General features: G+C 39.1%; 2 protein-coding genes across 2 annotated transcripts; one reads left to right on the top strand and one right to left on the bottom strand.

The window, feature by feature from the left end:
• Positions 1–476: 476 nt before the first annotated feature.
• LOC134871568 (ras-related protein Rab-39B-like) lies at positions 477–5,866 on the bottom strand. The gene is made up of 4 exons (XM_063894310.1): positions 5,554–5,866; positions 4,421–4,653; positions 3,574–3,844; positions 477–2,484 (listed from the first exon to the last, which is right to left on the bottom strand). Exons 2-4 carry the CDS (start codon positions 4,633–4,635, stop codon positions 2,329–2,331), a joined length of 642 nt encoding a protein of 213 aa, XP_063750380.1. The 5' UTR covers positions 4,636–4,653; positions 5,554–5,866; the 3' UTR covers positions 477–2,328.
• Positions 5,867–6,464: 598 nt separating this feature from the next.
• On the top strand, positions 6,465–10,994 carry rab38c (RAB38c, member of RAS oncogene family). Its single transcript, XM_063894414.1, has 5 exons — positions 6,465–6,481; positions 6,730–6,932; positions 7,699–7,829; positions 8,637–8,774; positions 9,931–10,994. The coding sequence occupies exons 2-5, from the start codon at positions 6,740–6,742 to the stop codon at positions 10,090–10,092; spliced, it is 624 nt and encodes a 207-aa protein (XP_063750484.1). The 5' UTR covers positions 6,465–6,481; positions 6,730–6,739; the 3' UTR covers positions 10,093–10,994.
• The last annotated feature ends 835 nt before the right edge of the window (positions 10,995–11,829 follow it).

Raw genomic sequence — 11,829 nt, 5'->3', positions numbered from 1 at the left:
TCACTGGGTCAAGCAGCAAGAAATCCGTATCATGTGAGCAAATACATTTTAGATTAGGAATGTAAACAGTATATTGATTGAACAACTGTACTAAATAATTAATGAAAAAAAAATCTAAATGGCTGCCTCTTAATTCTCTCTCTCTCTCTCTCTCTCTCTCTCTCTCTCTCTCTCTCTCTCTCTCTCTCTCTCTCTCTCTCTCTCTCTCTCCTCTCCCATGTTTTTTACATTAAAGGCAAAAGGCCTAAACAATCTATACACGTTATAAGTCCGTCTCTCTATTGATGTTTTTATTTTAAAAGTGTTTAATTGTAAGAAGGAACAGTCGTAATTTGAACACGTGTTAAAATATGAACAGTAATACTGTCTGCGACCACTAGAGGTCGCAGACAGTATTACTGTTCACACTGTTTCCGTCTACTTCCTGTTCTAGTTACGCAACAGTTTCAGTAGTAGTTTTATGGTGAAGAGAGCAGTGTACCTCCGATTTTGTGCACAACGCAAATCTTTATTCATGTCTCCAGGCATTAATTATTGATAACACTTGTGCTATAATAATCCCAGAGTCACAACAACATCGAACAGTCAGCTTTGTCAGGGTTTGGTTTCAAACAAATTATTTACAGGTTGTGTGTAATGTGATACCAGTGTGTTTCCTGCCACCCTACAGTTTAGATTTTAATATTTACAGGATAAACCCACAGTTTTATCTATGTTTGCTAGTTAGGCTTCATTCCTCCAAAAGGCACTCGAAGGAGACTCTTCTACTGGACGGTTACACTAATAATAATAATAATAATGATAATAATAATAATAATAATAATAATACATAACATTTATATAGCGCCTTTCTAGAAACCCAAGGTCGCTTTACAAGTCGGGTAGGGGGGAAGTCGCTGAATGAACTCACTCTTCTTTATTCCTAAACTGTTGAATTAGTGAATATTAATGCCAACAATCTACAGTCTGAGCAACTGCATTGGGTTCAAAAAATCCACATTTTTCAAATATGTCAGTGTTTCACATACAGTTTTGTATCTTCATTAACTCTGCTTTTTCTGATGAGATCCCAGGTACTGAATGAAAGGCTATTAACATTATATCAAAAATAAAAATATGATTTATTCTTTGGAAAATGTGGGTTAAAATGGAGGCATGCATTGATTAAAGTTGATTTATTGAATTCAATGAATAGGCATAGGTGTGAGAGGAGATTGTGACCAGAACGTTAATTGTGAATATGTTTAAACAGACTTTTGAAATCAGTTTCCAAAAGTACGAAGCCCCAAAGTGTTAAATATCTTTTAGCCGATCACATTGTTTAAGTTAGCACAAAAGCTGTTATTAAAATTAGGGTTAGTCTATAGGACAAAATGATAATAATAATAAAATATGCAAGGGAACATTTGATAACATTGCCATTATCAACTAAAGACATTTTTAAAAAAGTTGTTTAATGGTTGGTTAATTTATCCTAGGTATTTTACATATAGGCACATTATCATTATGTTCTCTAATAAATATTGAACACCTTGGGTTTTCCATACTAAAGGTTTTAAGATGCTGACCAGTAAACTAACACAGTAGTTGTATTAAACTTTAATTAATAAAAATCCTTACTATGATCAGGTTATAATGCTTAGCAGTGAGCAGCTACAGTAGCTTTTCCTTTTCTACATTTGCACAAACTCCTTCAAACCACAAAACATAAAAAAGAGTCCAGCCAGGTGTCATACTTTGGTTCAATTTGACTTCATTACCCTTTGCTCTCTTTATGTATTAAAGTCACTAGGATTTGAAGTGCAGTAAGATCAGTGAAGATCTTTTTTCTGTCTCTCTCACTGCCTATCTATACAAGGTTGCTATATGTTCAGAGTATTACGCATGAAAAGGAAGAGGCATGGCTCAGTCTCGGCATCACTGATTCAGGTTTAAATAAAAAATAAATCACATTACATTGATGGTATCAGTCTTTAAGAGACATGTGCCAACAACAGATAACTGCCTATGGGAGTATAACTGTAGGAAAGGCTGAATGTGCAGTAAAGCTGAAGTGTTGAGGGTCTGCAGGATTATTACAGTCACATGCACACAGAACAGGAAACAGGGTTAGGATGCTGCTTGTGCTTCTATCAACAAAGAGCCCAAAACAGGCACCAGAAGGATTAAACAATGTCTTATTTATAGAATTAAGGTGTGTAACTGAGTGGGGAAAATATCACGAGTCTCCAAAAAAGTGGTCTGCGTGCAGCCAAGGCCGGAGAGAGAGCTCCTTCAGACAGAGTCCTCTGAAGTTATCTGTCAGCCCCTCATGCTGCAGCAGGGGAATCAGCAGTAGCACTGTCGGTTGCCCTTGGTGACCTCCTCTGAGGAGTGGACGGTGTTGGGGACAATTCCACTCTTTACGCCCTCCCAGCCATCCTGGATCTTGATGTCTCCGCTCTGTACCAGCGCAAAGATGTCCCTCGTCAGATCCACAAACGCCTGGAAAAAAAAGAAGCAAAATCAGAATTAAACGAGGAGGATCAAGGTCATGTGAGCTGAGGGAGGCCACACGTTTAGTGATTAAGCTCAACAACCATTTACCTGTTTCGTAAAGGGACAGTTTGAGGAAGCAAATTTGGAAATGTGTTTATTAGGTCGTAAACAAGATTCAAGCTTGCCAAAATTGTTCATAAGTTATTGTTATTTCAATTAAGATGTTATCTGCTTCAGTCAATGTTTTGTAAAATATATAGGACTCGTACATGTGCTTCCATGTCAGTCACTGCCAGTGCTTAAAACGTTTTGTTATTTTATTAACTCTACAGTGACTATTTAGTTTGATACTATTTTTCTCATGTGTAACTTTTTCAGAGAATAATGACTTGTTGTGAAAATGCTAAATGATCAAAAACATGTTTTACTTCAGTTCAGTTTTATTGAAAAGTTTTTAGTTTGAGTTTCTTTCAAAACCCTTACAAGATTATCTAATAATAATAATAATAATAATAATAATAATAATAATAATAATAATAATACATTTATTTAGAGGAGCCTTTCTAAGCACCCAAGGACACCTTATAATACAATATTCTAAAGAAAGGTTTAAAAAAGTATAAAAGGACAGTAACAGGGAACATGTAGGGAAACAGGGGACATGTAGCACTACAGTGAGTCGGCTGATCTGAACAGGTGGGTTTTGGGGAGGGTCTTGAATGTGCTGATTGTGTCAGACTGTCGGATGTGTGGGGGGAGAGAGTTCCATAGTTTGGGAGCAGTGCAGCTAAAAGCCTGAGCACCCATGGTGACTAGGCCTGGAGTGGGGACCGTTAGCAAGCCAGCAGAGAAAGAGCGGAGGGAGCGAGAGGGGGTTGACTCCTGAAAGAGGTCAGCCAGATAGGTGGGGGCCAGGTTGTGAAGGGCTTTGAATGTGAGCAGGAGGGTTATCTAAGTTATCCCCTTGCAAATTCTGTTATTATATATAGTGAGGTTTTTGGGGTTTTTTTATGTGCTATTACTAAATCCTGTCCATGTACACACAAAACAGAATCACAGCTTGTAACTGTGAAGAAAACGTAAAATCCTCCACACCTTCTCAACATTGATGGATTCTCGTGCTGATGTCTCCACGTAACGCATCCCGTACGCCCCCGCCAGTTTCTCCGCCTCCTGCTGGCTCACCTGCCGCTGAGCCTCCAGGTCACACTTGTGCCCGACCAGCAGGAAGACGATGTTGTGCGGCTGGACGTGGCTCTGGGCCTCCTCCAGCCAGTTGTGGACATTTGTGAAGGAGCGGCGGTTTGTGATATCAAAGAGTAAGAGCCCGCCCACTGAGTTACGGTAGTACGCTCTGGTGATGGACCTGGGGAGGGAGACAGAGAGAGTGAGACTGGCTTTGTTATTGGTGCTGAAAAGAACAGTTACCAACCAATTCACTCATCTTCTTTTGGCCAGATTCTGCCAATTCACATGTGACAAATGGTATGATGACTCAATGACATGTACTGTATACGATGGTGACAAAGAAGACATGCCTTTTTTAATCCGACAAGCGGACATTCAGTTTACAAAGCACACAAACACAGACTCACAAGGTGAAGACAATGCCGGCTACACACTGTCTACATCACTGGACTTTACATTTAGTGTACTGTTAGCTCTGTGACGTTTAAACAAATGTATCTTCATTGCCCATTTTAGGAGAGACATCCAACAGGATCTGGACAAGACTGGGGAAGGATTGAGAGCAAGATGTGTTTATGTAATGTTGGTGCTGTGTGGTTCATAAAAAGAAAGCAAACTTAAACACAAACAAAATAAATGCATGTAAGAGCAGCAGAGATCTGAGTGACTTTTGTTTAAACTTATGATATGTCTGTTTATGGATGGATGAGGACAAGATCAAATGGGGGAGTAAAAAGTCTGTTTCTGTATTCACCTGAACCTCTCCTGTCCCGCAGTGTCCCAGATCTGCAGTTTGATTCTTTTGCCCGGCTCGATTTCCACCAAGCGGGAGAAGAAGTCCACCCCCACCGTGGGGTCGGACACCTGGGCGAAGCGGCCCTCAGTAAACCTCCGGATCAGACACGACTTGCCCACCGTAGAGTCTCCGATGACGATCAGACGAAACTGATAAAGCCATATTGTCTCCATGTCTCACCTTGATAAAATCTGTGAGAGAATACAATCATTCAGTCTTCCATGTTATGGCTTCAAATGTATTTTGTGACCAACATTCCACCTTTTACCAAAATGACTTCTTTTAATTTTCCAGATCTATTTCATTTGATTATGTAAATGATTGTGTTTAAATGTTTAAAGAGATAACTACAACTGAAATTAAACCTTGTCCAACAGTTGAATCATGAGCTATATCTACTAGTTATGCTTAATTTTGAGATTCAAATACACAATTGTGTGGGCTGTACCTCACAAAATCATTGACATTAAATTAAACAAAATCTTGATAAAAACCCACATAAAAGCCTCTGCCAACAGTGATAAGCCTAACAGAATGCCCCCTCTTAAGAACTAGAGGCTATCTTAAAACAGCTTCTCATTGAAAACAAACGCATTTAATCCACAAACTGTGACGACCACATGGATTATTCTTGGATTATGGCTGCGACCATGAGGGGAGAGTAACAGACCCAAACCACCTCAGCGGGACCCATGTGATTTACAGTTGGGTGATCTAATTTCAGGGGGAGGGGGTAGGGGGTAGGGCCACTCCTCTTCAACTCAATAAACATTGGCGTAGTCAGCCCCCATGTGGATAAGAGGTGGTTGTTGTACAGCAATAACACACAGGGCGGCCTTGACGCTAACCAAACATAAGCTCAATGAAGATATGGCTGCTAAACAGTACTGCTGGTACTTGATAACATATATTTGCCTCTGCTTCTAGAAGACCTCCAATGTCTAAGATATCCTGCAAGGTTTATTAAAAAAAAGGAGTAAATCACTTGACTCGTGAGGCCCAACCGATTTAGCTTATTGCAAGTGTGAGTATTGACATCAATGATTGCACTCCGGATAAAAATGCGTTAAAATAAGTCAATAATAACGTACCTTAAAGTTAATGGCTCAGTAGCTGTAAAAAGCAAACCCCATATCGATGATTAGGTCTTCTTAAAAGGATCCTCCAGCAGCGGTGGTTGTGTTACAGGAATAACCCACCACAAACATGCATCATATTAACCCGGCCTCCTATCCACCATCAACATGTGTATCTTTTAAAATGACAGATTAAAGCAGCCTGTTGCAAACCGATTGATGATCCGAGCTGCAGCTTTATCAGACTGTTGATGATATTTCCGTGAGGATCCGCGGAGGAAATGGCAGCAGGAAACAGCAGCAGCATCACATCTCCTCCTCGCCCTCATCAGCACCAGTACCGTAAGTGCACCCGGAGCTGCGCAGCAACAATTCCCGGGGTTCTGCTGCTGCTTTCAAAGGCTGTAGGAGAAGAAACACTGTAATTCCGAAATGATCGAACATGAAAAAATGTATTTAACGTATAAGTGATGAAATAAATATATTAAATATGCTAATCCCACCGTAGTGAGTTATCATTTCAAAAAATGTAATAGAAATTGATATAAAATGATGTCCTACCCACAATTAACAATTCATAGTAACATTTGTTGTTAGATATATTTTAGTTATGGATTTCACCTGGTTAAACTAGACATATTAAAATAAACATTTAAAATAGGAAATTACTATATGACATCATTACGTCGATTTCAAACGTGTTGATGTTTTCCCTCCCACCAACATCAATGTTTTATATTTATTGCAACTTCACTCTTCTATAGCAGGTTTTTCTGATTGCAAATGAATCCCTAACTTTTATATGATCAGACAAGTCAAGTACGAACTGTTGCATTAATACTTTGACTTTTTACGTAAATCTACTGAAGAAGAATGCACTTTTGACGACGACCACTGAACGCAGCATCAGTTAATGTGTGGTGGAGTTGCTCACAGGAGCGAGGTAAACGGATTCAGTCTGTCATGTGTGATTAAACGGGTGGTTGACAACTTCTATCTCACATCGATGATATTGGATCATATCTTACTTTTTGTTTGTGTTTTAAACTAAAAAACATGTCTGACTAGTGTAAAATAATATTTTCTAGGCTACTCTGTGTGGCTTTATACCTAGTTTACAGTTTTCTTTGCGATACCTGGGAATCTTCATAAAGTTACTCTAATTTTCCAGATACTTTCTTTTGTTTGCAGAGCTGCAGCTATGCAGCAGGAGCTTTTGTTCAAAGTGCTGGTCATTGGAGACCTGGGAGTGGGGAAAACGTCCATCATTAAGCGGTACGTGCATCAGATCTTCTCCCAGCACTACCGAGCCACCATCGGGGTGGACTTCGCCCTGAAGGTGCTGCAGTGGGACAACGACACTGTGATCCGGCTGCAGCTGTGGGACATAGCAGGTCAGTCAACCTTGGCTTACAGGTTTATTGTGGCATCAGGTGACCGTTCAACTAAACTTCTGCAGGATTTGCTTACTGTAGGAAAAAATAGTTTTTGGATCCTAACAAGGTTCAGAAGCTGTGAACATCTTTACATCCCTAAACCTGCAAGAAATACGGGTTTGAAATGCATATGAGGGAAGTTTTAGTAAAGTGTTATCATTTAGGGACATTAAAAAAATGGTAGTGTGACACAATACTGCAAAACATCCCTAACTTATTAAGCAATTTCTGAGTCCAGGATGTCTTGTTTTCTGCAATTACTCAAAGATGTTTACAGATTTCTAAAACAATCAGCTTATTTCAAGAGTGTCTTGAACAGAATGCACTGTATTTTGTATATGCACTAGAATATACAAAAGACAGTCTTTTTACTGTTCAGACTTAGGGATTGAGAAACATAAGTTGATAAGATAAATAGTTATGCATTGAGAGATGTGAACACAGGGACAGTGTGTTTCTGCCCGCTGAATGCCTGGGTCCCTCCCTGTCATTTGAAGCCTGGTCGAGGAATGTAGATCTTGTGCCTGGCTGTGACTCAACTGATCCCATGCTGATAATATCAGTCACATGATGGGGGCGTCTGCAGAATAAACAAACAGTGTACACACACAAAATTGTTTTTTCTAATATAGCATGATAAGAGTTGATTCGATTTCACAGCATTAAAAAGGTTTCTTTACATAAATGTTTGTGTGTGTCTGATTGGCTGTACCATGCGTCCCAGGGCAGGAGCGCTATGGGAACATGACTCGTGTCTATTATCGGGAGGCGGTGGGAGCTCTGGTGGTGTTTGACGTGACGAGGGCCTCAACGTTCGATGCCGTGTTGAAGTGGAAGGATGACCTGGACTCCAAGGTGGGCACAAACTAAGACCTTTCTTTCTTACCTGTCATTCTGTCACTTTTAGCGGTGTCAAAAGTCTTAACATACCTGCACATGAACACACACACATTAATTCAAGGATCCAAGGGTTTTATTTATTATGCACAGTAGCTATAGTGTAGTATGGCAAGGAACATCTCAGGTCAGGATCTCCTGCCAAGTTACAGTTAAGGTTAGGGGATTGATAAATGAATAAGAGGAGAGCTTAATTTGCATGTCATGTATGAAATCATCATTTTTTTGTCTAAATGTCCAACATTTTCATTGCAGTAGTTCAAAACTTGCTGTAGTTCATTTCATGTACTATAGGAACACATTCAAAGTGTGGTTTTGCTAAGAAAGGTTTAACAGCTGTGTGTTTGTTGAAAGCTTCTCAGTCAGGGACTCATTAAAAATAGTTGGAGAACTTGAAGCTGCAATGCACAAAATGTGCACAAAGCAGAGATAAAAGTACATGTTGGAACTGCTTAAAATAAATAATGCTTAAAAATAATAGGGGGTTCCAACACAGCAAAGGTGTAAGGAGAGGGGGTTTCAGATGCAATTTTACCATCTAACAAGCACTTCTGTAGAATCAATCTGACACATTAAAGTGGCTTCAACAGATGTGTTCATGATAATAATGTATCAAATGTAAGAAATGTGACAATGTGAAAGGAGAGTTGAATACCTATAATAAGGTAAAGGATAGATACAACACCTTCTCCTACAGTTAAATCTGAAAAAGCCTCAATTACAATTGTTAAAATCATCCCTTAACATGTCTTTCTACTCCCCAAGGTGACCCTGAACCATGGTAGGCCAGTTCCAGCGGTGCTCTTGGCCAATAAGTCCGACCAGCTGGGCTCCCAGCAGCCCAAACTGGACTCCTTCTGCAGGGAGAACGGATTCGTTGGCTGGTTTGAGACCTCTGCTAAGGTACGAGATACGTGACTTTGGAAGCAGCTTTCTGAAGCCAAATCAGTTGGAAAGATATTTAGAGTTAGAATGAGCCCACAATACAGACACATGATTCTGATAGGTGTTCGGTACAAACACTGAAAGTGAGAGAACAGTATTTTTCTTGCTCTCAAGAGAGAAACAGAGGAATGTCTGCAGTCTGGTGTGAAGTAACCTTCTGTATTTTCCTCCCGTTCAGAGCCCATCTAATGAGTTATACACCAGGGTGCGAGTCAGAGACAGAAGTGTAGTTAGTGAACACAGAGGCAAGGTCAGGATGAAAAGGGAGCTGGTCAATAGTCAAAAGTCTGACTATTATTGGTTGAAAACACACCGTTACATTTTTCAGCATAAACATTGGTGTGAGTCAGGAGAGATAAAGTGAAGGCCTTAGTCAAACAGTACATACTAAGTGTACTGTATAATTAGTGTGTGTGGGATCATATCTACGTTTCTACAGTCTTATGTTCCCAGCCTAATATTCTTGTAACGTGACACATAAGTGTTTCAAACAGTGTTATGTTCTTAGCAGTGAAAGGTTCTCTATATCATGTGGAAATCACCGACCTGCAGCTAATAGCCGACTGGTTTTATACTACTTGAAACGTGAGCCCCAAAAAGGTTTTCCTTAGACATCGATATCTCAGAAGTGACTTTCACTTGAACTTTTGTCAAAACTGGATTTAAAAAGTAAATCTCCTTTCACTTGTTTGCAATTTTAAATCTCAAGTTAGTCCTTTCCAATATTTTACGATGTTAGTTTATACATAGGACATGACCTGAGGAACAGAGACTACGCCGATGCTTTCAGCTCTGTTAGACGGTACCAAGGTATCAGCGCTTTACTCTAATTATAGCCGAGGCTCATGGATGTATCATTCTTTTTGCAAGTATTTGGAAATAAAAAAAGTTGTAAAAAATTGGCATTTTGGCCTGATGAGGGCACTAGATGAAAAGGTTTACATAGTCATTAGGGTTTATTTTTTTGGAACCATGAATGTCAGTAAACTCCACAGCAATCCATCCAAATGTTGTTGACATACTTTAGTGATCTACCAGCGCACAGTGCCATCCTTAGCAGTGCCACTATAACTGATTTTTTTCCCCCCTGTTGCATGCTTTTATGTTCCGTCAGGAAAATGCTAACATCGAGGAGGCTGCGCGCTGCTTAGTGGAAAACATACTAAACAACGAGGAGAGCCCGGTGGTGGAGCGAGAGCCTGCCTCCCTCATCCTGTCTGGATTCACCAACACCAACAAGGATCCTCTCAACTGCTCATCATGTATGAAGCAGTGACTCTTGACCAATCACACGCAACCAGGAAATAATTTTGAAGTTGAAGTTTGTAAAAGAAAATTGCATTTGTTATAGTGATTAACGAAGAAAACAGGTAAAGGTTTGTACTGATGTTCATGGCCATCAGGATATCTGAAGCAGAAAAAGATTTAGATTAAGTTATTTTAAAATGTTTACTTTCTTCACATCTACTTGTTTTTAGTTCAATAAGAAAACATGTCTTGATTTATTAAAGGTTTTAGGAAGATAGGCATTAAATGTGAATGAACGATTTTAATGTCACAATTATGGAAAAAGTTTGTTTATACCTCCTTTTTACCAAAGAAATTGTACAGTATTGTTTTCTCTAAGAGGTATTCAAATTACTCGTATTATTTTATTTAAATTAGTCTCATGAGAAGCAATCCATTTCTGTACATTCTATGATTTAATCCATATATTTGTCACTATGTACACTTTTGTACCTGTGCTCCTTGTGCTTTCTTTGAACATATTTAACATTGTTCCTTTGACATACAGTATAGGCATTTTAGGAAAGTATCTACTTTCTTGTGCCTGATTTGTCCTAGCCAGTTAGTTTAGATTAACGTATAAATGTATAAATAAAAATGAAAGTGTGAAATACAAAGTTCCACTACAATTTATATGTGGTTGTGTAAGAATAAAGCTCAACAATATAGATTGCTTAGAAAACAGCATTTAGCGTTAAAGGGGTCCTTTTATGATCATTTTTAGCCTTTGCAGACCATTTAAATTCACAAAACCTTTTTTAATACATTACAGGAAAAGGAAAACCCTCAAAAGCATAACTGTGCCCCTCTACTGTCAAAACACAAACCTGGGGCACGGCAATAAGACGTAAGACTCTATACAGATTAGAGTTTGAATACAGAGCTACCAATTATTAATGCACGTGTAATATAAATACATCAACACAACAAACAATAGCATTTTGGACTACATTTGAAAATAAATCTTTGGTCCTCAGCAGCTGTCCCTCCTTCATCTGCTATTCCTCCTCACTTAGGGGTCGGCTCAGAATGGCAGGAGAACACATGCAGAGAAATGGCCTTTCTTACAGTGTTTTTTGTAAACTAGTGTTAACTGATTCCCCCGGGGTTTAAACTGACCAGGAAATAGCAAATGTGTACTGTCTAAATACATGGTTAGAGTAATGCTTACAGGTCAGTTAACTAACCTCCTATCTGTCATTACAAATGCCAGACTTTCCATCTGCTGAAGATCACAGCCTTATTTTCTTTGCTAATCTCATGTAAAATTAATCCCTATTATGCAACATTACTACAGAGAATGCAATGCGTGTGTTTATAATTGGCCTGCTACGTAGAGACATTCTCTTTCACACTCGATCACAAACTGATGGGCTGGAAAATCTGTTCTCATGCTACCGAAAAAAAGACACAAGAATCGTGAGAAATAAACATTAATATTATGGAAGTAAGTGAGGAGAGTCAGTTTAGCAGATATTTTCATTTAATGGACTGTTGAAGTGGTTGATAAAACCTAAAGGCGTTTAGTGGATTGAGATTTTTTTTTCTAATTAGGAGAAGCGGTGGTAAAGTGTGACCCACTTTAAAGCGTCGGTTGGTCTGCTTCTCCGTCTTCTCATGATGTACAGCATCCTCGTCTAGTTAGTCATCCATTTCCATTTCATCATGAATGTGTGTCTTTTCGATCCATAATGATTTTTTATGTCCTCAAAAAATTGACATTTCA

Source organism: Eleginops maclovinus, chromosome 11 (assembly GCF_036324505.1).
Source record: "Eleginops maclovinus isolate JMC-PN-2008 ecotype Puerto Natales chromosome 11, JC_Emac_rtc_rv5, whole genome shotgun sequence".
NCBI classification, from domain to species: Eukaryota; Metazoa; Chordata; class Actinopteri; order Perciformes; family Eleginopidae; genus Eleginops; species Eleginops maclovinus.
This window is presented reverse-complemented; position numbering and strand designations above follow the sequence as displayed.

Coding starts and splice junctions, on each gene's coding strand:
- LOC134871568 (XM_063894310.1), bottom strand. CDS start 4,635: ATGGAGACAATATGGCTTTATCAGTTTCGTCTGATCGTCATCGGAGAC. Junction 3,845..4,420: donor GCGGGACAGGAGAGGTTCAG/GTGAATACAGAA, acceptor CTCCCTCCCCAG/GTCCATCACCAGAGCGTACT. Junction 2,485..3,573: donor AATCCATCAATGTTGAGAAG/GTGTGGAGGATT, acceptor TTTTTTTTCCAG/GCGTTTGTGGATCTGACGAG.
- rab38c (XM_063894414.1), top strand. CDS start 6,740: ATGCAGCAGGAGCTTTTGTTCAAAGTGCTGGTCATTGGAGACCTGGGA. Junction 6,933..7,698: donor GCAGCTGTGGGACATAGCAG/GTCAGTCAACCT, acceptor CATGCGTCCCAG/GGCAGGAGCGCTATGGGAAC. Junction 7,830..8,636: donor AGGATGACCTGGACTCCAAG/GTGGGCACAAAC, acceptor CTACTCCCCAAG/GTGACCCTGAACCATGGTAG.